Consider the following 25,212-nt stretch of genomic DNA (forward strand, 5'->3'; position numbering starts at 1 on the left):
GATGCGTTTAAAGTGGAGGTGGGGTTACATCATGGATCAGCTCTGAGCCCTTTCTTATTTGCAGTGGTGGTGGACAGGTTGACAGACGAGATCAGACAGGAGTCCCCATAGACTATGATGTTTGCAGATGACATTGTGATCTGTAGTGAGAGTAGGGAACAGGTGGAGGAGACCCTGGAGAGATGGAGATATGCTCTAGAGAGAAGAGGAATGAAGGTCAGCAGAACTAAGACAGAATATATGTGTGTGAATGAGAGGGAGGATAGAGGAATGGTGAGGATGTAAGGAGTAGAGGTGGCGAAGGTGGATGAGTATAAATACTTGGGGTCAGTAGTTCAGAGTAACGGTGAGTGTGGAAGAGAGGTGAAGAAGAGAGTACAGACAGGATGGAGTGGGTGGAGAAGAGTGTCAGGAGTGATTTGTGACAGACTAGTATCTGTAAGAGTGAAAGGGAAGGTCTACAAGAGGGTAGTGAGACCAGCTATGTTATATGGGTTGGAGACAGTGGCATTGACTAAAAGGCAGGAGTTTGAGCTGGATGTGGCAGAGTTAAAGATGTTAAGATTTGCACTGGGTGTGACGAGGATGGACAGGATTAGGAATAAGTATATTAGAGGGTCAGCCCAGGTTGGAAGGTTTGGAGACAAAGCCAGAGAGGCAAGATTACGTTGGTTTGGACATGTGCTGAGAAGGGATGTGGAGTATGTTGGGAAAAAGATGCTAAGGATGAAGCTACCAGGTAACAGGAAAAGAGGAAGGCCTAAGATAAGGTTTATGGATGATGTGAGAGAGGACATGCAGGTGGTTGGTGTGGCAGAGCAAGATGCAGAGGACAGGAAGAAATGGAAACAGGTGATCCGCTGTGGCAACCCCTAATTAGAACAGCTGAAAGAAGATGATGATGATGTATGTGTATGTAGATATATATATATATATATATATATATATATATCTAGGGTTCTTTTTAAAATCGTCAGGCTTGTGTTCACCAGTGTTCAGTGGTGGTGTTATCTGGCTAGTTTCTGCTTTCTTGTAACCCACTAAACATGAGGAGTCATGCCTTGGTGTGAAAGTCTGTATGCTTAGTACCAGCCACAGTTTCTGGTGTATTACAGTGAGGTAACACAGGATATCCACACTAGTGCTTAATGTAATGAAGTGAAAACATGTTGAATGCAGCAACCTCTGGACTGTTTTATGGTCTACAACCTCTGGGTTGTTTTATGAGCCTCTGCTTGTGGTAGTTTGACTCTAGGCTAGCCTAATGATAACACTAATACCCCTGATCTGTCTTTAAAAATGAACAGTTGTACCCAGTATGTCTCGTCAATAAATAAGTAAAATAATTAGCTTGCTCACTAACAAATATCCATGATTCCCCAGGGATTAACAGTACACTTGAAACAGTGAGATTCTTTCCACAGGAAAAGCAGTTACTTTAGATATCTCTCTGCCCTTAATAGCATCTTTATGTACTTCCTTAATGTAACTTGTCTTGTGGCTGATGTTTTTCATGCTTGACTGTTGCAGTCCTGACTTAGGGGATTTCTAAGCCAATGGCATGCTCGACTACCAGAGTAAAAAAAACTCCCTCCTCCCTGAGCTGGTGGACACCCTTCCCTGACATCAGGGCAGTTGAGTGTAAAGGGAGCAAGCCATGACATCAGTATTTCTTTTGCTGGAGCCCGAAGCAGTTGTGAGTGTGTTGGTCTGTCCACGCCGGAGTGAGACATTCTTCTAAACTAAGTGTGCCAGGGGGAACTCTCTCTCATACTTGTGACTCATGTCAGATAAAGTTAACAACTGTCTCCATTGTGGTAAACAAATCCTACACAGAGGCGTTCATACCTTGTGTGTCGGTTGTTTAGGCCCAAACCACGACAAACCAAACTGCCATCTGCACCCTTTTCACTACTAGGACTGTATGGCGTAGGGCCAGCATCTTGTCTAGCACCTTAGTCAGCAGTCTGCTTCCCATTGCGCGATGGCGTTTGTCTGTCATCCTGAGGTTGAGCTCCCTAAATGAAGAAAGGAAAAAAAGACCCAAACTTAGGGCCTCGGATGGCAACATTTCTCCATCCGCCAGAGGAAGGAGAGGTGCCTTTGCAGACCCCTTCTGCAAGAAGGTGGTGTTGCAGGCCTCTTTAGAGACCCTTTTGAAGTCCAACATGCTGTAAGGTCCCTCAACTTCAGCTCTGGTCTTAGATTTTTGGTTCGTCGGTCGGGTCTAGAGTTGCTAAGCAGACCTTGACTTCCAGTGAATGATCCTTAACTGGCGACATCCTTTTGGGCAGTGTGCCAGCATCTGGGAGTTTCTTTCAAGGAGGCTGGTGTCAGAGTAGTGGACGTGCACAGGCCCAGGACAAAAGCTGCACCTAAAACAAGCTCGACCTCAGGTACTCTGCCTAGGCCTACCTGCTCCTGTCCCACAGATTATCATCAGGATTTAGTCAAGTTGGCCAAGAACCTTATTTCTTTGATCATAGGCAGGCAACCTCCCCCTGAATCTTCCTCAGGAAAAAGGAAGAGAGACCCTACAACTTGAGGTCTTTTCAGAATTCCCTGATTCAGATGAAGACTCTGATCTGGAGGATTCTGTCCTTGAAGATGGACCCTTCCTTACCTCCTTTGAGGGTTTTGATTCAGAAGAGGTGTTGCCTTCTGCTTCACCCCTTGATGACATTATCTTTGGGGAGATACTGCATGCCATGAGAGAGTTTTCCAGTGGTAGGCACAGCAGTACCCCCAAGCAAAAAAGAGGGCCAGGGATTTCCTTGATCTCCCTTAACACAAACAGTTTTGGAAGTGGTAGAAGATGTCTTTATGGAATCATCGGTCAATCCAGACTGTTTTCCCCAGCTGCTTGTAAACCAGACAAGTTTTACAGGGTACTGGACTCCCATAAATTCTTTTTAAAGGACCCCTCTGCTGACCCAGAGTTTCACCTCAGGCCCCAAAAGAGTTAGGGCTAGTACTTCTAAAAACCCACTACCTATGGACAAGGCAAGCAGAGCCCTTGCAAATTTGGGAAGAAGGTTTACACTTCATCTATCCTGGCCATGAGGGCCCTAAATTGCCAATTCCATATGATTAAATACCAACGGAATATCTTGGAAAAAAAAAACAAAGATTTCTTCCCTGGAAGACAAGATCACCTCCAAAGAATTGCTGGATCTCTGCCATTCCAGTTCCCAAGTAGCTAGGCACCCCTTGCATTGTGGATATGATGCCCTAGAGGCATCTTCACAGGCTGTTGTCTCTTGCTTGGTCATCAGAAGGCACACACGGCTTGGGGAACAGACGTTACTGGAGCATGTCAAATCTAAACTGCTAGATGCACCCCTGGGTAAGACTCCCTTTTTGGACCAAAGGCTAACGCTGTATTAAAAAAGGTGGTGAATAAAACAAAATCCATGCAAATGGTCAAAGACTTCCTCCAAGTCCAGCCACCTTGGTTCAGTAGGAATTTTTCCACTAAGCATTGGTCCTTTCCCTAACAATCAAAACCCAGTCAGAGGAAAATCAAAGGCAAAAACGTCATAGGCAGCAGCAGTTGCAGAGGGCAAAGTAGTGATCCTCAGGAACACCCAGGCCAGGGAGTTCTAGGCCACAGGGCCTTTGCAGTGGTCAGCAATGACTCATCCCCCTCCCTACCCACCACCCCCAACTCTGGACAAAATAGGAGGAAGATTAGCAAGAAGACTTTCCCTATTCACAGAAAACTGGGCCATCATCACCTCTGACAAATGGGTTCTGGAATAATCTCAAATGGCTACAAGCTCACTTTCAAAGAACCATTATGATTCTCAAGCTACTCCATTGTGCCACAAAACCAAAGGGCAGAGGACATTTCTTAGATTCACAACCTGTGCTGACAGGGCTCTGTGGAACCAGTACCAGACTGCCAGATAGGAAAAGAGTTTTACTCCAGGCTGTTCCTGGTCCCTAGGAAAGAAGGCTCTTGGCACCCTGTCCTGGATCTGTCCATCCTCAGTCAGTTCCTTCTAGTCCCAAAATTCCAAATGTGTACTCTTCAAAAGCTTCTTCCCATGATCACACGTCTGGCTCTAATGGTTACCTTGGACCTGAAAGATGCCTACTTGCACATCCCTATCAAAGAATCTTACAGAAGTCTTCTTCACTTCAGAGCAGGTACCAGTCACTTACAGTTACCTGCACTTCCCTTTGGTGTGTCTGATGCTCCCAGGGTTTTGACCAAATGTCTGGCATATGTGATTGCCTTCTGCAGAACAGGAGGGATCCAGATTTACCATTATCTGGATGACTGTCTCATTCAGGCCACAAGTCAGTCAGTGCTCCTGAAGGATCTGGCCTTCACCCAAGGACCCTACTCTCTATAGTAGGGTTCATCATAAACATCATTAAATCCAACACAAACCCTTCCACCAGGATAGATTTCCTGGGGATTGTGCTGGATTCCTCCCTCCATAAGGCCTTCCTTCCCCCAGACAAGGCTTCCTTTTTTACCCAGTACTTCCAGGACATTATGCAGAGGCAATATTTCTCAGCCAGGGAATTCCTCAGAGCACTGGGATACATGGCATCCTGTATGCTTATGATCCCTCTGGCCAGGCTACACATGAGAAAACTTCAGTGGTGCCAGCACTCACAGTCCCTGGAGATAGAAATCCACTGCCTCAGGTAGGAATTGGCATAGTGGGCACGAGCATGTGCACAGAACCAGGGTGCATCAGACACAGACTGTGGAGACCATTTCCAACATATCCTATCCCGAGGCTAATGGGAAGAGCAGTTCAGGCACAAGCACATAAATTGGAAGGAATTGATGGCAGTACATAATGGATGGTGACCTTCAAGGATCACTGGAAACCAGGTATTCTACTTATCAAAACAGACAACACAACAGTCATGTGGTACATAAACAAACAAGGGGCACCCACTCCTACCCCCTTTGCTGACTGACAGTGCAGATCTGGGAGACAGCTAATGCTGTGGGGTTGCACCTGATGTTTCACTACCTTCCTGGGGCTCAGAACACTCTAGCAGACAGCCACAGCAGACATTTAATGGATTCCATGAGTGGCAGCTGCATGGGAAACATTTCTCATCATAGTCCAGAAATGGGGACCCCATCAAATAGTCCTATTTGCCACTGATGAAAACTCTCAGTTAAAAAGATTCTCTTCCAGGAGCAAACTTCACACAGCCTGGAAAACAGATGCCTTCTTCCTCTGGAGCTACCTATTTCTTTATGAATTTCCTCCCCTGCCTCTCCTTCCAAGGGTCCTCCTAAAAATCAGGGAAGAAGGACCAATGATCATCCTGATAGCTCCATACTGGCTCAGCCAGCACTGGTACACCATCCTACTAAGTTTGACCAAAGAAAAACATTGCCAGTTACTCAAAGAGAGTGGATCTGCTGACTCAGTCAAGGGGAAAGTTTATGCACCTAGCCTTTGGACTCTCAAACTCTCTGCCTGGATAATTCATCCCTGAGTCGTCAGGTGCTTAATATCCTTAGAGTCTAGAAGACCCAGCACTAGGAAAACATACTTTGCCAGTGGAAAAGATTCTCTATTTGGTGTCAGCCACAAGGCCTCAACTCTGTTTCAACCAATATTTCAGCCATTTTGGAGTACCTGGCTATCTCAGTGGGCAAAGGCTTATCCTTCTCATCCATTAAGATTCACGCTTCTGCCATTTCAGCCCACATCCCTACTCTTCCACCTATCTTTTCCCATGCCCTAATGAAACAGTTCTTTAGGGGAGTGCTGCATATCAGACTTTCCAGGAGACAGCCCACCCCTCCTTGGGACCTCAGCTTTGTTCAATAAAAATTGACCTTACCCCCCTTGAACCCAGCTGCTTAAGCCAATTTAAAATTCTTGACCTGTAAGACTGCTATTTGGCTATCACCTCAGCTAGGAGGGTCTCTGAGCAGCAAGCCTTCATTGCAGTTCAACCCTTTCTTATCTTCCACCCAGACAGAGTTTCACTCAGAACTAATTCTTCCTTTATTCCCAGGGTAGTCATGGATACTTCCCTGAACCAAGTCATGCACTTGCCTACCTTCTTCCCTAAGTCACCTAACCAAGGGGAAAGAATTCTTCATTTCTTGGATGTATCACAGGCAATTTCTTTACTACCTTGATAGTGCTAAAACTTTCAGAAAATCAAAACACCTGTTTAGTTTTCCTTAAGAGCCCAAGGCAAAGGAAACCATTTCCAAGCAAACTATCTCCAAGCAGATCTCCCACTGTATTTCCTTTTGTTACACCTACCACAGCAAAAAGCTCCCTGAATATGTTAGGGCCCACTCATCTAGAGCCACTTCTACTTCCAATACTTTCCTGAGGGCAGTACCTACCAAAGACATTTTGGAAGCAGCTACCTGATCATATGCATATACCTTTACCAAGCATTACCACTTGTCAGCCTTCTCCAAGTCCAGAGCAGGATTAATCAGGACTACAACAGTTAAGGACATAGTGCAGTTGTGTACACTTACTGTAAATGCAGATGTTTGAGTGTATTCACTGTTGCAGTCTTCTTTCCCTCCCTCTACCCCCTTATTCTCCTTACAATAACAGCTTTCTTCTCTCTCATCCTCTTTCAGAGGACCCTCTGCAGGGATGCCTTACATGTTCTCTTTCTCTGTCTGGTCCCTTGTGTAAGATTCATCTGTGGGACTTTTGCATTCTAGTGGCAAGGTAAAACTAATTTCTTGCTATCTGCTGGCTCCCTTTATACCCAACTGTCCTGATGTCAAGGAAGGGCGTCTGCTAGCTCAGGGAGGAGGGAGTTCTTTACTGTGGTAGTCAGGCCAGCCAAGGGCTTCCAAAGCAGGAAATCACACAAATCAGGACTGCAGCACCGAATACACTTAAACATCTACATTTGTGGTAAGTGTACACAACTGTACTTTTTTTAAAATCTTGAAAACAGCCTGTGGCCTACACACAGCATCTCCCTGTTGGAGTCAAGGGCATGCATCCAACAGGATCCCAAGTTCTTTCTGACCCCTCACATATTTTGAATGTCATCTGAGCACTTCTGTGGTTAATATATAAACAAACAAACAAACAAACAAAAAAAGCTTACAAGTGTACCTGCTTTTGCCTTATCGTTAGTAGAGCTTCCTTTTTTGTGTAGGATTAGAACACATTGTTGTCACTGTTTCAGCCCCATAACTTAATGGCAGTGATAAGGAAAATTTGAGATCTTAGTCAACTCCCATTTCCCCCAGCACCTAGCAGTGATGGGTAGAAGACTAGCCAGAGAACTCCTCTTTTATTCACATGGGATATTTTTGTATCTGCATTCCTTCCATGGGAGCATGAAAGACAAAGTGAAAAAAATGGAAGGCAACACCTAACTCAGCTTCAAAATCTGGTGCACCCTTGGGTAGACTCTTATTCTTCACCCATGCATTCATGATTGAATAGAGGTTGTCCAGTTTTTATCTGGTTGGAGCAAGTCTCCTTTAGAGAAGAGCCCCCAGCAGTTATTCTGCAGAAGAGTCCTAGGTTTCCTGTAGTAGTGCCACCTTCCTTCACTGCCCTGAAACGCTGATGCTGCAAATGTATTTGAAGAACTGTCCCTCATGTTCCTGGATCTAAACTTTGGTCTATTAGCTAGTCAGTTTGCCCTCGCCCCCTCAATCCCATCACTGACTAATCATGTACAAGACTTGAGAATGCCCTCACAGGTACCCCTTACCAAGTTTCATGCCTTTTACCATTCCTTTTGATATGCTGGTCTTTGACAGCTTGACCCCTAAGTGGTGAAACTGTTATTAGGGCATTAATGGTCACTGTTGGCAGTAGACCCCTCTTGCCTTTGAATCATGCATGGTGAAAACCTTGAGTTTAGTGTCAGCCATCTCTGTATTCCTTATGCTGCACTTCTTCCTCTCCCTGACAGTTGCTGAGGGGGTGGGGTGTTGGTTTCTGGTACCAGCACAGGGTGCTGATTGAGCAAGCTGCTCTTCTGGGGAAAACAAATGGTTGTAACAAGGGAAGTTATTCTTTTGAGTTGAGATATAGGATCTGAGTTGCCTAAACATAATAAGGACTTAAGTTTAACGCTGTGGGCTGTCATGAAAAACAATTACTAAAAAGTGGAAATTAGATCCTAAAAGTATTGTAACTGAAGTACTGAATGTTGTAAAAGAGAAAAAAAAGAACTAAAGGTGGGACCTTTATAAGAAGAAGAAGGAACAAATAGCATAGAAATGTATGGAATTTATGGGAACAAGCAGAATAATGTTCAGGAGGAGGCATCAGGTTTAACAAAATGCAGGAATTAAGTAATGTTGAAGTTTATTAAAATTGTTTAAAATATATATTGCAAGACAATAACAATTGAAACAATTGAACCTTAATATGATTTGCTAGCTTTTTTGTTTTTGTGTGTATGTGTGTGTGTGTATGTGTGTGTGTGTGTATAGATATATATATATATATATATATATATATATATATATATATCTGTACACATATATACCCATATTACTAATGAAAATATGATGAGTTTAAGATGTTTAAAAAAATCAGTAAGGCATAGTGCAAGATTAATTTTACTTTAGAAATGTCTGCCTAATGTTTTGGAGTTATTTACTTGCAATGGTGAATTCACTGTTTGTTTAGACCATTCTAGTGTAGTTTAACCATGATGATTGCTGTATGATTTAATAAGACTTATGATCGAGATTGCTTTTATGTTGGATGGGGCAGGATTGGAGGTATTGTTTAATTTAAATTTTTGCAACATTTAGCCACATTTTTGGTACCATTATTTAACATTGCATGTCAGACTTTCTATGACATAGTTGGAAGGCTAAACCTGCAAGGCAGTTTCAATGAGTTGTGCTTTTGCTTTCAAGTAGTGCTGTTGTGTAAGGTAATGTATCTCTCTTCATTGCTGATGCAAGAAAAAGTTGGGCCATGCAGTGTTCCCACTGATGCTAGTTAATTGAGCTGGAGCCAAGGATGAACCAGGGTAGGTTAGAGTACTTAAGCAAGGTTGTGTATATTTTTGTCAATGTTTGCTTTACAGACTAGTGCTTTGAGAACTTTTAGCAAATGTTTCTTAAAGCTTTGTAAGGATGGGACAGTGGATTCATACAAATTATGACTGTTCAATGTCTGATTCTGTTTTCTTTATTTCCAGTTTTCAACTCACCATATTTTCCCCCTCTCAACACTCTGGGTGGAGCCTCTGTCTGAAGAAACCTGTGGAATGTAAGTCATCTTGTCAAGGAATGTTTGCTGCTGTTCTTTATATGCATGTGTTGTATGTCCTTCTGTCCCTTGTCCTCCAGTTTGAATATTCATGGCCTTTAGGCAGGAATAACCACCACCTTATTTGGGCATGACTAATTTAGCAACCGCAAATCACAGTGAGATGGGAGACTGAGATATCTTAAGTTTGCTGCAATTTTTTTTTTTTTTAGCTGCATTTCCAGTAACCAAAGTAAAGCATTTGAAAATGTGGATCTTCCGTAATAACTGTGTCCAGCTTCTAAGGTCATCTGTAGTAAACATTGTCAGTATCAGTTCACAAGATGGAGACTTTACAGTTGCCATTTTTGTTACCTGTGAACACAGGCACAGCTGACTTTTGTGATGCCTGGGGCTGTTTTCAGTACAAGTGCCCCACCTTCCCAGCTCTTCGGTTGAAGAGTGAAAAAAATAAAAGGCTGCTTCATTGCACTGATAGTTTAAGCAAGTAGCCAGATATGTAACCATCGCCCAAGCGCTTGACTGGAAGGGGAAAAAAAAATCTGCTCCCTTACTCTGGATTTTCAAGCCTCCCTTCCTCAGCTTTTCATCAGAATAACAAAGTAAAACAAAAAGCTTTTGAACTTTTTTAACAGTTGCTACATTTGTGACATTCTACTTGCTATAACTTACTGCACACAAAGTTCTGATGCTCCAAATTCCCTTTCTGTACTGGCTTTCAGAAATTCTGGTACAAAAGAAAGAATGCAGGAACTGGACTTCATGAATGTGACCCCTAACACCTTGTACCTGGTGCAGCTGCTTTGTTTACCCCATCCTTGGTATGGTACCTTCTGGAAAGGTGATCAGTGTTAAGGTCTGCAGTAGGTGCAATATGAAAGCCTGTGCACCCAAATGAAAGATGCAGGAATTATGAGGCCTGACATTACATGGTGAGTGGGTCTGCATGACTGTCAGATCAGTGGGAGTAGATAATGCATCCTGAGGCCAGGCAGTAACCCAAGGTTCCTAGAGCACCCAGCCCTTTGACAGTTGCGGGCATTTTTTGTCATGCCAACTCTCTGTTTTAGGTATAGCAGAAATGAGCTCTTGTGCATCATCAGCTAATAATGATGGAAGCAGAGGTGCACTCATGGTAGCTGCTTTAGGGAATATCTTTGGGTATCATCACCAGCATCCTTTCTGCATAAGCATCTGAGCATTCTTGAGATTGGACACATGGAGTACATTTTTGAGTCCTGTAACAAAGACTTGGTTGTAGAACTGTCACAGCTTATTTCACTTCCTCTTGAGGTACACAACCAGGCTGTGGCATAGTATCTCAACAAGGCAGCACTTGACTTATAGGCACAGTGGGTATGATTAATATGCTCTGGCAGTGGACCATAAAATGAAGCATATCTCCTGTACTACTTTACTCCCTGTGGAGACTGAATGTGCTGATGGACTATTTCAGCCACAGCTCCCATCCCCTACTAGAACTTGAGAATAAGGCAGACTTGTTTGGTCACGAACTTTCAGGAGTGAGGCACTATGAAGATCAGCCCATCCTTTAAATGGTTGATGTGTCCCATTTCTCTTCATTGTACATCTCTATTGATCAAGACAAGGGGAGCTGAGTGATCTTTTCTGTCTTCCGTCTCAGAGAAGATTCCTGTATATCTGCCTACCTTTCCCTTTGATTTCACTCTTTGTAGCAAAATTTAGACAAGGAAGGCCAAATCTTATACTTATTACCACATGATGACTGAGAATGGAGTGGTCTCATGCTCTCATTTCCTTGATGATGCATTACTCTATCCCATTCTAAGTCAGGGAAGTCTTTTTGGTTGGATTGATGGCTGGCTCCACTTCTAGAGGCAGTTGCATCTTGCTTTGACCCCAGTCACTGAGTTAAGAGTTTTAGCCAGAAACCTTTCCATATGGGAGCTTTAACAATGCGAACTGTAAGAGATTTTGTTTATAAGAGTGTAATTTAATGCCTTGGTTGGATTGCATGCGATCCTGACTTGTCTTAAACATTTGGTTTGATTTGCGTACTCCATGGTTAAGGTACATGTTTTCCCAACTTTTGTGGATCAGGACCACTTGGAAGTTGGCATTCAAGCCCCTTAGTTTATAGTTTAAGAACATTTTCAGCTTTATAAGTGACATGTATGTCCCTATGGTATTAAATAGTTTTGTAGCTCTGAATCTTGTTTCGTGGAAGATTCTCTTCCTGGTCATCAATAATTTTGAAAAGCTGTCTTAGAAGTGCCTTTAAGTCTGTTTAGTGCTGATCACTTTGTTTTTAACAAGGACTGTGACTTCAGTCTTTAAAATGGATGGACATGTCTTCATAAAATTATCAGGGAATGAATCTGCAAAGAACACCATTCCAAAAAGAATTGCACTTGGCACTATTATTAGTACTTCTCTGTGTTTAATATCAAGACATCTGATGAACGCAAAACCTTTTAAAGACAATGCAACTTTATTTTGGCCAGGTTTCTTTGAACAAATTCAAGAACTACAGTGGATATAAAAGTGTAGACACCCCTGTTAAAATACCAGTTTTTTGTGATATAAAAAAATTAGACCACAGTAAATCATTTCAAAACTTTTCCCACCTTTAATGTGATCTATAACCTGTACAATTCAATTGAAAAACAAATCTGTTGGGGGAAAAAATATAAAAAAACGTACAATAAGCTGGTTGCATAAGTGTGCACACCCTTAAACTTATAGTTTGTTGAAGCACCTTTTGATTTAATTACAACATTCAGTCTTCTTGGGTACACACCTGCCATCATTTAAAGAGATTCTGATTAACCTGAAATAAAGTTCAGCTGTCCTAGTAGGATTTTCCTGACATTTTCTCAATTGCCTGATGCAGCAAAAGCCATGCTTCGCAGAGAGCTTACAAAGTATCAAAGGCCCCCCCCCCCTGTTGTAGAAGGAAGTAGTAGCCCACAAAAATCAGAAAAACTGATAGGACAAGGGGGAGCCATAAAGACGGTAAAGTGGACTATTAAGGATAAGAAAGAAATTCTGTATTGTTACTACTATGCAAAAAGCCCAGACTTTCCAGACACAAGATGTACAAAACGATTAAGAGAGAAGTTAGGGGGAAAGAAAAATACTTCTGCAAGAAAATTGTCAGAAGCTTCAAATGATAATTTGTTTTCATTAATACAACAGATTTGTGAAAAACAGTATTTAGATCAAGACACGTTGATCTGTTTGGAAAAAGAAGCATATGAGGAAGTGCGAAAATATAAACAACAAAACCAAGAGATATTTGAAAAGTATAAAAACGGAATGTGGACATGGGAAAGAAAGAGAGATTTGATATGGTGCAGTATGTATGCAACGGAGAAAGCCAAATTAATTAATGTAGAGAAGGCAGCCCCAAAGATATTTCAAGAGAAATGCAGGCAAAGGCATCCAGATATAGAAATTTTCACAAAAAAAATATCACAAAGATGGAACACAGAAAAGAAGATTAGTAAAGTAGAAATTAAAAAAAAAATAGAAGTTGAAGTTATGGAGTGCCTGAGAAGTGAAGGATTTAGTGTAGAAGGTCTAACACAGGTTACATTACAGCAGGATGGAGTGAGTCCCCAAAGTAGGGAGAAACAGGAAGATCAGGAAACATCTGAAGAAGAAATATGGACATGGGAAAGAAAAAGAGATTTAATATGGTGCAATATTTATGCAAAGAAGAAAGCAAGACTAACCAGTACAAAAAAGAGCAGCACCAAATATATTTGAAGAGAAATACAGGCAAAGGAATCCAGACATGGAAAACTTTACAATACAAAAAATAAGAAGACAAAGAGGAAAAGGAGATTAGTAATGGAGAAGTTAAAGAAATAGAAACTGAGGTTATGGAGTACCCGCAAAATGAAGGATTCAGTGTAGAAAATCTAATTCAGAAAGCACCACAACAGGATAGCGTAATGGATATCTAAATTAAGGGGAAACCAGTGAAACAAGAAGCAATTGGTCAGGTGCCACATGAAGATAATTTGAAGCCTTCCACAAGAAACCAGTATAAACATTCACTTGAAGCTAGACAGCAAGGGAAGGAACAGCAAACTGTGGAAACTCTGATGCAGTTAATGTTGAGGAGTGATAGGCCAATGACTTCCAATATGACAGAGCAACAGGTGGCACAGGATGAAATTGAAGAGAAAGTGCCACAGGAAGATGCTATAGAGCTTTCTTTAGAATGCCCACAGGAAACCGAAAACAAGGGATGTGCCCTCAGTTTGGAAGAAAATGAACTAAGAGAAGAGTTGCTTGATTTTATAGACATGGATAGCTATATTAAGATCAATGAGAGAAATAGACTGCAGAGGGTTAATAAAACCCTAAAAGTTAGAAGTCTGATAAAACAAATGAACAACTGTCCATAGAGATGCATATGATAAAACACAAGTAAACAGGGTATATTACTGTGCTGCTAAATTAATAAGTGATAAAGTTTTACCACAAGAACACAGGGCAGTGAGGGAAAGGAAAGGGAGAAATTGAATACCATCATGGAAATATCGAATACAGAAAACTATAAAGCAGCTAAGACAAGAAGTGTCACTGTTAGAAGACAGGAGAGGGAACAGATCAACAAAAATACTAAGAAAGATAGATGTGATAAAAGCAATGAGCAGTATTACAGCAGACCAGGATCTATCATGCAGTATCACAAATAAACTATAAAAATTTCAGCACAGGCAGAAAAACTTAGAAGATACAAAGATAAATATAAAGGAAAATACAAAATAAGCAATTTATTGATGACCCAAAAACGTTTTATAGAGTATTGGAAATAAGGTAAAAGGAACTGAAAGACTGCCAAAAAAGAGGAAGTAGATATATTTTGGAGAAGTATCTGTGAAGATCCTGTGGAACATACAAAGATGCTAAATGAATAGAAGAGGTAAAAAAAAAAAGAATAAGAGGGTTAAAGGTACAGGATATGAAATGGGATTAAGTAGCAGCCAGAGAGATTGAAACAAAAGCCTCTAATTGGAAAACCCCAGGCCCAGATGCAGTACCTAATTTTTGGCTGAAAGTATTAACATCTTTGTATGAAGATTTAGCCATGAGTAAGAAATATTTGTATGTGCACCCCGAACAGACACCAACCTGGTTAACAACAGGAAAAGCAATGCTCCTACTTAAGAGTGAACCTGCAAGCTACCATAAAAATGATAGACCAATACATTGCCTTCCGACAACGTTTAAACTATACACAGGAATTGATGCCGACAGAGTTTATAGTCATTAAGAAGAAAACTCAATTATGGCAGTAGAGCAAAAGGGCAATAAAAGAATATCATATGGAACAAAGGGTCATTTGTTATTAAAGTCATAGTGGAGAACTGTAAAAAGGGGAAGAATTTAAGCATGGCATGAATTGACTACAAAAAAGCATTTGATAGTATCCCACATTCATGGATAAGCGTGCTTAAAAATGCATAAGATATATACCATACGTGGATTAACTGCATTACAGTGACAGACCACTTTGTAATTAAACCATGATAAAGGACAGATTATTATCACAGGGATAAAAATTCAAAGAGGGATATTCCAGGGTGACTGTCTGTCACTGTTGCTGTTCTGCCTAGCCATTAAGCTGTTTACTTAACAGCTTGGGCCATGACTGCAATTTGGCTCCTAAAAACAAAAAAGTGTAAAGGCTTCTCTTTGTTGATGATTTAAAACTGTATAGCTCATCAGATGGGGAATTGAAAGCACAGCTGCAGGTTGTCAAAACTTTTTCAGATGATATAAGAATGTCATTTGGTCTTGATTAAGTGTGCAAAAGCAACCTTTAAAGCAGAAAAACATCAGTTTAAGACAAGAATGTGATGTAAAAGAACTTGAGCAAGGAGTGTATACATATTTGGGAACTGATGAAGGATCAACAATAAAACTTGAGCAAATGCGAATAAAACTTGGTAAGAAATACTTTAGAAGACTTAAATTAATTCTAAAAACAGCATTAACATCTAGGAACACAATCCAAGCTATAAACCAATTTCCTCTTCCTGTCCTAACTTACAGTTTTGGAGTGATTTGACTGGCCCCAAAACATGTTGGATAGATTGGATAGGAAAACAAGAAGGATGCTTCAAGCTCACCAAATACTTTATAGAAATCAGTGTATACGCATCATTATGGACCTAATAAACAAGGATATAGGGAATCTCCAAACTCTGGATCCCACACAATTTGGTTTTGTGAAGGGTAGATCATGCCTGCTCAACTTGGTCGATGACTTTGAGTCAGTCTCCAGAGCTGTGGATGAAGGCAAGGTGGTTCATACAGCCTACCATGATCTGGCCAAGGCTTTTGATACCATTCCCCACTCAGGAATCATAGAAGAACTCACTAAGCTTGGCATCAACCCCTGTATCACTAGGTGGGCTGCAAACTGGCTCACAGATAGAACCCACAGTGTGAAAGTAGCCAAGTCAGACTGCTGATTAGTCACAAGTGGAGTCCCACAGGGTTCGGTCTTGGGTCCTCTCCTGTTTGGTATCTACTTCTCTGAAGTCCAGGCAAACATGAAGGGACTCTGGCTGACAAAGGTCGCAGGCGATTGCAAGTTGGGAGGTCGCAGGCGATTGCAAGTTGGGAGCTATTATTACCTCCCCAAGTGATGTTGACATCCTACAGAATGGACCCACTGTGACCAATGACTGGTGTCAGAACCATGGCTTTAAGCTCAATGCCAAAAACAAATGTGTCATCATCCCCTTTGGGAACAGCCTGGTTCCCATGAAATTACCACATTGATGGTAGTCCACTGAACCCAGACGGCGTTATAAGAGATCTGGGAACACAGGTTAACAGCAACCTCTCTTTTGATCACCACATTGCCACTGTGGTCAGGAGTTCCTTCTGTGTGGCACATCTCATTACTAAGGGTTTTGTATCCAGGAAGATAGAGGTCATTGCCTCCCTCTACTCTTCCCTCATTAGGCTAATCATCGAGTACAATGTCCCATTTGGCATGTACCTCACTAGACACCTGCAGCAACTGGAGAGACCGCAAAAGTACCTCCCAAAGAGGATCCTAGGCCTTAAACAATTGTCCTATATGGCCAGACTCAAAAAACTCCAACTATTCTCTGTCTCATATTGCCTACTTAGAGGTGATCTCTGCTTGACTTACAAAGCCATGTCTGACCCAGCTTTGTTAGAAATGCTGCATCTAAAGAAAAATCCCTCTGCACCACACGCTCCAGAGACCTCAACCTCATTACCACAGTTAACAGAACATGCTGGAAGGACAGGTTCATAACCCAGAGACTGCCCATGCTATGGAACAGACTTCCCATACATGTCAAGCAGAGCACCTCGCTGACCCTCTTCAAGAGAAATCTTGATGAGTGGATGGGAAACAGAAAATTCACTGGGGATAGCTATGAACCTATACCAAGCTTATATATTCCCCATTCCGAAGGAGGAATGGGCCTCCTTGAAATTGATTATATGTATAGCGCTGCAATTGTGGGACTCCACGCATATCTGCTGACCTCACAAGACTCAAATGTAGTGAGTCTTGAAACATGAGAAGAATAAATCTAAGATGACTTCTCTGCTTAATTTAGCAGAAGCATATCGGTGTCAAGCAGGAATGGAAATCAAACCAGAAGTAGATAGGCAGCAACTGAATGTACCAAAAAAAAAATGAAAGAATATAAGATGAAGGACCAGATCAGAAGGCAAGAAATATGGAAAAAGCATAGATATACTTGCAAGTATAGAAAACTTCTGAAGAACCTCATGTTGATCAGGAACAAATGCAGGAATGGTTAAGGAGAGGCAAATTCAAACCAAGAGATGAAATTTTAATATTGGCAGCCCAAGATAATGGGCTACATACACGTTGGTTTACAAAGTCCATTGAACATGGTGGAGAAACAGACAAATGTAGGTTTTATAAAACCGAATTGGAAACAGTTGCACACCTTGTTGCTGGTTGTGACATACTAATGGCAGAAGGACTGTATACTGAAAAGCATAATGTGGCAAGATTGTTACACTGGGGATGGTGCAAACATGGTATTAAAGTGGCTGAAAAACATTAGAAACATGAGCCACAAAGCAACATAGAAAATAATGAAGTGTATATCACATGGGATCACCCATTACAACAGTTCTAAAGATAGAAGCCAGAAAACTAGATACAGTGGTCCAAGAAAAGAAGACAAAAGTAGCATTGATCATTGAAATCGCCGCACCCAGTGACTACAGTGTCTTGCGTACAGAGCGACACAAAGTCATAAAATATCAGGATCTGCAGGCAGAAACGAGAGAAATATGGAAGAGAGATACCCAGATAGTTCCAATAGTAGTAGGAGCAACGGGTCTTATAAAAAGAATCTACAGTTGAACTTAGATATGTTACCAATCCATGTAACTCTGTACGAAATGCAGGAGGAGTCATTACTGGGCACAGTGCGGGTGCTGTGAAGAGCACTTTTGGCTGACATCAAAGATTGAAACAATACTAATTTCATGAACTTTAATTGTACTTTGACTTAGAAATGAAGTCCATTCCTGTCATGGTATTAGAAACCCAGAAGATTTAGAGAAATTAAAAAAGATTGAAAGGTATCAGTCAGGAGAAGGGTAAAAAAAAATTCCAAAATTGATGAAAAGACAAGACGAAAACTTTTCAGAGAGGCTGCCAAGAGATCTACAGCAACACTGAAGGAGCTGCAGGAATTTCTTGCAAGTAATGGTTGTGTACTACATCTGATGATAATCTCCCGGATTCTCCATATGTTTGGACTATTGGGTAGGCTCGCAAGACGGAAGCCTTTTCTTACACAAATAAACATCCAGGCTCTGCTAAAATATGCAAAGCAATACATCGTTTCCCAAAAGCATGTGGAAAAATGTGTTATGGTCTGATGAGACCAAGGATGAACTTTTTTGGTCACAATTCCAAACGGTACGTTTGGTGCAAAAACAGCACTTTGCATCAACAAAGAACACCATCCACACGGTGAAGCATGGTAGTGACAGTATCATGCTTTGGTGTTGCTTTTCTTCAACTGGAACTGGGGCTTTAGCCAAGGTGGAGGGAATTATGAACAGTTCCAAATACCAGTCACTTTTGGCCCAAAACCTTCAGGCATAAGCTAGAAAGCTGAAGATGAAGAGGAATTTCACCTTTCAGCATAACGACCCCAAGCATGCATCCAAATCAACAAAAGAATGGCTTCACCAGAAGAAAATTAAGAGTTTTGAAATGGCTCAGCCAGAGCCCAGTCCTAAATCCAATAGAAAATCTGTGGGGTGACCTGAAGAGGGCTGTGTACAGGAGATGCCCTCGCAATCTGACAGATTTGGAGTGCTTTTGCTAGGAAGAGTAGGCAAATATTGCCAAGTCAAGATGTGCCATGCTGACTCCTACCCAAGAAGACTGAATGCTGTAACTAAATCCAAAGGTGATTCAACAAAGTATTACTTTAAGGGTGTGTGCACTTATGCAACCAGCTTATTGTACATTTTTTTATTTTTTATATTTTTCCCTTAACAGATTGGCTTGTTTTTCAATTGAATTGTACAGGTTATAGGTCACATTAAAGATGGAAAAAGTTTTGAAATGATTTATTGTGGTCTCATTTTTTTATGTCATAAAAACCTAGCATGTTAACAGGGATGTATACACACTTTATATCCACTGTACTTCGTAATTCAAGAAACAAAAACCTTGAATGTATTTTTACCTTTGAAACTGCTAATTGATGATTATTTCACTTGAAGACTAGAAAACATAAGCTTATTTTCTTTTCATTGTTGGATCCTTTATGAGCAGAGAGACAATTGGAAATCATGAAGATGTTTATTCATTGCTAGAGAAGCAGTCGTGGTCCATCTTAGAAGTTATTCACTGATGGTGGTAAATAATTAAGGATGTACTTAAATATGTGGCATAGAACTTCAGTATTAAAACTATGGCCACTATGATGTGTAGTCCTCTGAAAAGTGTAATCCTAGACAGACATATCAGATACATACAGAAATAATGTGAAAAAGTTAAAGCTAGTAGTGGATCTGAATTGGAAATATTTCCTTACGGAATGATTGCAAAAATATTATGTAGAATGTCTGGCTGTAGTCCGTATCAGCTTCTGCTTGGTCAGAATCCAATTTAGCTTTTCTTGTGATTGATAAATTCCTGCTGTAGACGATACTACAAGGAGCATGGCAGTTCGAGAGCATATTTCAGCAGTAAGAGCATACTTCAGAATTCTTTGTCAAGAGGAGCATTTGTTGCGGCTTATTATTCTGCGTTCAGACAGCACTATGGAAGCAGCATCATACTGCAAATAAAATGCTTGAAATGGGAGACTTAACGTACTTCAAAATAGCTGACTGGGCAGAGTGCAAAGGACTCCGTCTTCATTAACCAAGGATGGTGTTGTGTTTGTAAAGCATGGTGGTGTAACCATGCACTATTCATGGCTGCATATAGTTAATACTAGAGTAAAGAACCAGTATAGTAATAAAATTGTCAGTAATTAGGTGACACTTTAAGAACTGATACCAAAGAAGATAACATAGAAAATTCCAAAGTGGGTAAGAAAGAACTGGTGTCAATTGAGTTTATAAGCCACAGGTTCTGCTTTGAATTAGTAGCATTAATCTGAAAAAAAGGTAAAAAAAATAAGATTGTCGACAATACAATAAGCTATACAATATTCAGATGGAATTTTAGGGTGTCCTGGTAAAGCTACAAGAAGAAAAGAGAAGTGGTATAACTTGATATTTTCATACCCGTCTGATACTTCAGGCAGTGAAGGGTCTTATTGATTCTTCATCTGTAGAAGATACTTGCAGTGAACCAGGAGCTGATCAGATACAGCCATCTGACTCACATATGTACTTCTGCTTCAGGACATATTGTTTTAAATCAGCAAGACAGGATGAGATACAGAGGTGGAATATAATGTTTTCAAAGAAATTGATGATAGCTAGACGTACATTTCCACTAGGTAGCTGTGTACTGTTAGGAATAACACCCAAAGCATGTCTTGCGGCAAGAAGAATTTGAACAACTTTGCAGAAGAGAGTTTACAGAAGATTGAGCAGCACGTGTGCCAGAATTTCTTCATGTCCTTTTATCCGTAATCATCAAAAATAGTGGAGTGTACATCCCATAGACATTAGATCTATGCATTTTTCAAGTGTAGAACTATTTTTTGATGCTTGTCTGACTCCATTCTGCGATGAGATGTGTGGGATGTTTGTAGAAACTAAAGAGATGCGTTTATGGTCTGGCAGGTGTATGGCTGCGTTAGTATAATGAGGTGAAAAATTTAAGTCTGGAGAGAGCTTTTCAGTGGTTGACTTTGCTGTGCTGGTTAGTGAGGAACAGAAATGTTACTCGGGTGCTTCGCTGCCATATGGATAACTTTGTATGTGGTGGCTTATAAAGCTTTTCACACCTCAGTTATTCCTTATGTAAAATCTGCGTTTCAAGTTGGTCATGGAGAGAGTGACCACTTTTTTTTTTTTTATGTGGGATTTTGACAGAATGGTGTTAATACATAAAGTAAGCTATGTAAAATTCTTCATTCTCTTATCGTGGCACCATCAGGGACAGTGCAGCAGGCCGAACTCCCTTACCCCCCTTTTGAGACTGGTTTACTACTAAAATAAGACAAGACTTGTGGGGTTACCAAGCATCCTACACCATTTATAAGCTTTGATGCCTCCTGCTTGGAATCCAGCATAGAGCTTAAAACTGTATAGGCTCATACTTTACTCATGAAAGAGACAATGGTTCAGAAAATTCATTCTGTAAAAATAACTAACATTTCAGCCCATTGGGAAGATGAATCCCTGAAGTTAATTGTCTTCAGTGATTCACATGTAAACCTGCCTAATGAGGGCACTGAAGGGGAATGTCTGACTTGTTTTGATGGGAAAAGAAGGAAAGTTCTCATGCCTTTGCTGGCATCCAAAAAGAACTAGAGGTGAAGTGTATAACACATTCATAGGAGAAGTGTATAACACACTCATAGGAGGAACTCCTACCATGTAAGAAAAGCTCAAAAATGCAATGAACTGCACTCTATTCTAAACTCACACCTGGTGACCCAAGCTATGACACCCTTTATATAATTTGAAACCTCTGACATTTTCTAGTAGATTTATTTACTTTTTTATGTTGTTTGTTAGTGTAAGTGGGCTGATCCATAGAACCTTTCCCATCATGACCAAAGCCACAAAAGAAAATTTGATAGTATCCCACATTCATGGATAAAAGACTGCTTAAAAATGTATAAGATACAACCTAGACTGATTGACTACATTACAGCGACCATGAAACAGTGGCAGACCACTTTGCAATTAAGCCATGATAAAGGACAGATTATTATCCCAAGAATAAAAAATCAAAGGGGGATATTCCAGGGTGACTCTCTGTCACCATTGCTACTCTGCCCTGGCATTAACCAATTAAGCTGTTAATTTAACAGCTTTAGGCCATGGCTGTAATTTGGCTCCTAAAAACAAGAAAGTGTAAAGACTTCTCATCTTCTCTTTGTCAATATGTTCATAGGTTGGTACTTGACTATTGGCCCTAGGGCCTATACAAGCCTAGCCATAAAGATTCCCTGGCTATTTCTTCCCACAGTATTTACTTCCCTGGACCCCTGTCTAGCAAGGTGACTGATGTGGTCCCTGAGGTGAATTTCCCATCTCCCATCCAATCATTGTTTTCTTTTGAAGAGGGCTAAAGAGGTGCTTTGCTTGACATGTATAAAATAGTATAGCTCATCAGATGAGGAACTGAAGGCACAGCTGCAGGTTGTCAAAACTTTTTCAGATGATATAAGAATGTCATTTGGACTTGATAAGTGTGCAAAAGCAACCTTTAAAGCAGGAAAACTGCAGCACCAGGAAAACATCAGATCTGAAGTAGGAGATTCATTTGTCTGCAACCTGTGGGTTATGGATCCGACATCGGATCCGAAAGCGGCATGGTTTACCAGCTATGAATCCAAGCTCTCAGCTCCTCCCCTCACCCATAATGCCCTGCTCTCCCTACATGACCTCAGATCTTGTTTGCCACGCTGGTGACCAGATTTGTGTTCCTAAGCTCTTCAGCTAAGTGCAGTTTTCTAGTGTTTACAGTGTTTAAATTTGTAATTTTGTGTGAAAGTTGTGAGAAAGTTTAGGTTTCCCTATTACTTGATTATACTTTTTAGTGTTTTTAATTTATTTTTACTTTTCCCTCCCCTCGCTGGTAGCGTAGTGTGTGTTTGGGCCTGTGTGTGCTTTAGTTACTTTTGCTTTTACCCTAGTTTAAGTAACTTTTTTTGTGTACTTTGGGATGTCTGAACAACCCAAAGCAGTGTTTTCTAAGTGCTCCGAGTGTGGCCATAAACTTTCCCCGGCTGATGGCCACACTCGGTGCATTAGATGCCTTGGGGTTGAACACCTCACTTCTGGATGTTCCATTTGTGCAGGGTTCAACCCCAGGGCATTGAAGGAGCGGAGGTCCAAGCTTGTCTTGGAGGGTCTTTTGCCACCGGACTCAGCTCCGGCCTCCGCTCCTTCGGGGGTAACCGTTTCTACGGTTGTCTCCTCTCCAGCTCCCCCTCCTCCTCCTGGGACTCAACCTCCCTGTAGTGGTTCGGAGGAGAGGGAAGCTAGAAAGAAGGACCGGAGGGAGAAGCACTATAAGCGGCGGGCCGAGACCTCTGTTTCGGCCCCGCCAGCCAAGCGGGCTTCTCCTCCGGCCTCCTTGTCTGCTGGCTCTCCCCCTCCTCGGCTCCGGTCTCCTGTGTGTTTTTCACCGGGACCTGAGGAGGAGGAGACCCGATCTCCGTCGAGGCTATCCAGGAGGCACTCAAGGCCTACCTCGGTAGCCTCGTCGAGATCAACCTATAGCCTGTCAGACGCTGATCTGGACCGGATGATGAGAAGGTTCATCCAGGCCCAGATGCAGATGGGAGTGCTCTTGCCTCCCCTCTGGGGAGCTCAACCCCTTTTCAAGCCAATTGCTCCTTCTCCGACCCGCTACCGGGTTGGAGCAGTTGAGCCGAGCAGCTTCGGAGCCGGGGGTGGGTCGGCGCCGATAGTACTTGGTACTTCGGATCCGGCCCTGCCCTCGAGTGCTTCGGATCCGACCTCTCGGAGCCTGGATCCGAGCTTCGGATCCGGGGGGATCAGTGCTCCTTCAGCGCCGTCTGTGTCGGAGCGCACTGTCCCTTCGGATCCGAGTGCTTCGGCCCCGGCTCCAATCCACTCCTCGGATCCGAGGGGGAGCCGATTGTCGGATCCTTTGGTTGAGGTCGGCTCCCCTTCGGCTTTTGATGTAGTGGAGAGGGCCCTGTTGAGGGTCTCCGGACCCCCGGCACTTGCTTCGGCTCCGTCCCGCGCTCCATCTGCACTGGGTCAGGCTTCCACCATCCGGCCCTTGGGACAGCCCGCTCCTTTTCCCCAAGCTGTTCCCCTGGAACAGGTCACTGTTTGTGAGGAGTCCTCTGACAGCCCCCCGGAGGATGTTCCCCGCAAACATACGTGCAAAAGGAGGCACATTGACTCCCCCGAGTCTCTCACAGAAGACACGGATTTGGAGGAAGGGGAAGGCTCCCCAAGGTCACCCCCCGAGGATGTCTCATTTGGAGACATCATGGAAATGCTCCGCATAAGGGGGGGATGGTCTGCCCCTAAGTCTTTCTCGGACGAGTCCGTGTTCTTGGAGGCATTTGAAGCGGGCCCTCTGACAGCCCCCCGGAGGATGTTCCCCGCAAACATACGTGCAAAAGGAGGCACATTGACTCCCCCGAGTCTCTCACAGAAGACACGGATTTGGAGGAAGGGGAAGGCTCCCCAAGGTCACCCCCCGAGGATGTCTCATTTGGAGACATCATGGAAATGCTCCGCATAAGGGGGGGATGGTCTGCCCCTAAGTCTTTCTCGGACGAGTCCGTGTTCTTGGAGGCATTTGAAGCGGGCCCGTCTACCTCTTGGGTGTCCCCTCCTGCCGACCCCCTGGTGGACCTCATTACCACCAGGGCGTGGAAGGAACCGGACACCGTGGAGCCAATCCCAAAAAGGCCCGACCGTATTCTCAGTCCCCCGGCTGACCGTGCCCATTGGAGTAAGGGGCCTCCGGTAGATGCCATGTTGACGGCGACGGCCACCAAGAGGGAACTTGCTCAGGAGAGTCCCTCAGTCCATCCCCCGAGCAAGGAGTCTCGGATGATGGACCGCTTGGGGAAGCGGATGTTTAGTTCAGCGACCTTCTCTGTGAGGGCGCTGAACTATCTGGCACACGTGATTAGGATGCAGTGGGATCTTATAAAAGAATACGCTGCACCCCCCCCCCCCAGAGTCCATGTCGGAGGAGGACAAAGTGCTGCACTCCACCCGCATGGCCACTCTCAGGTCCGTCACTAATACCTCTATGCGGCTACTGTCCCATGCTACGGAAGGTGCCGCTAGAGCCGCAGGGGCAGGCCTAGTTACTAGATGTCAGGCCTGGCTCCGTCATTGCGATTTCTCAGAGCCCTTCAAGGCGTCCTTTGCGAACGCCCCCTTCGATAGTGCTGCCCTCTTTGGCAAAACTGTTCGCGACACTTTGACCCAGAGCGAGAAGGACGGGAAGACACTGTCTGCCGTCGGAATCCGCTTCTCTGCACCCCAGAGGCCCTATTCTAGGAACCAAAAGGGTCAGAAGAAGATGTGGTTCCGGAAGTCGCAGCAATCCCAGCCTGCTCTGGACAACCAGTCCTTCCGTGGCAGAGGAGGACAGGGAGGACGCCGCCCTAGGGGCAGAGGGGCTCCTAGGAACTTCGAGTCCAGAGAACCCTTCTCTGAACAGCCCGCGCAGCAGCCCTGAGGGGTTGCCCAGCTGCTCCACTCTGGAGGCAGTCGGGCGACGTTTTTCGGAGCACCTAGCGGCATGGGAGTCCATAACATCAGACCACTGGGTTCTCCAGATTATATCCAGAGGATACCG

General features: G+C 42.8%; 1 protein-coding gene across 2 annotated transcripts in view; it reads left to right on the top strand.

Moving 5' to 3' along the window:
• ALS2 (alsin Rho guanine nucleotide exchange factor ALS2) overlaps positions 1–25,212 on the top strand; it is a 2,167,716-nt gene that overhangs the window by 1,033,474 nt on the left and 1,109,030 nt on the right. For both annotated transcript variants that reach the window (XM_044075110.1, XM_044075111.1), the window contains one exon: positions 9,154–9,224. In XM_044075110.1, coding sequence (XP_043931045.1) covers positions 9,154–9,224 — 71 coding nt within the window. The remainder of the gene's footprint in view (positions 1–9,153; positions 9,225–25,212) is intronic.

This window comes from Protopterus annectens, chromosome 6.part0 (assembly GCF_019279795.1).
Source record: "Protopterus annectens isolate FY-2018-M chromosome 6.part0, PAN1.0, whole genome shotgun sequence".
NCBI classification, from domain to species: domain Eukaryota; kingdom Metazoa; phylum Chordata; order Ceratodontiformes; family Protopteridae; genus Protopterus; species Protopterus annectens.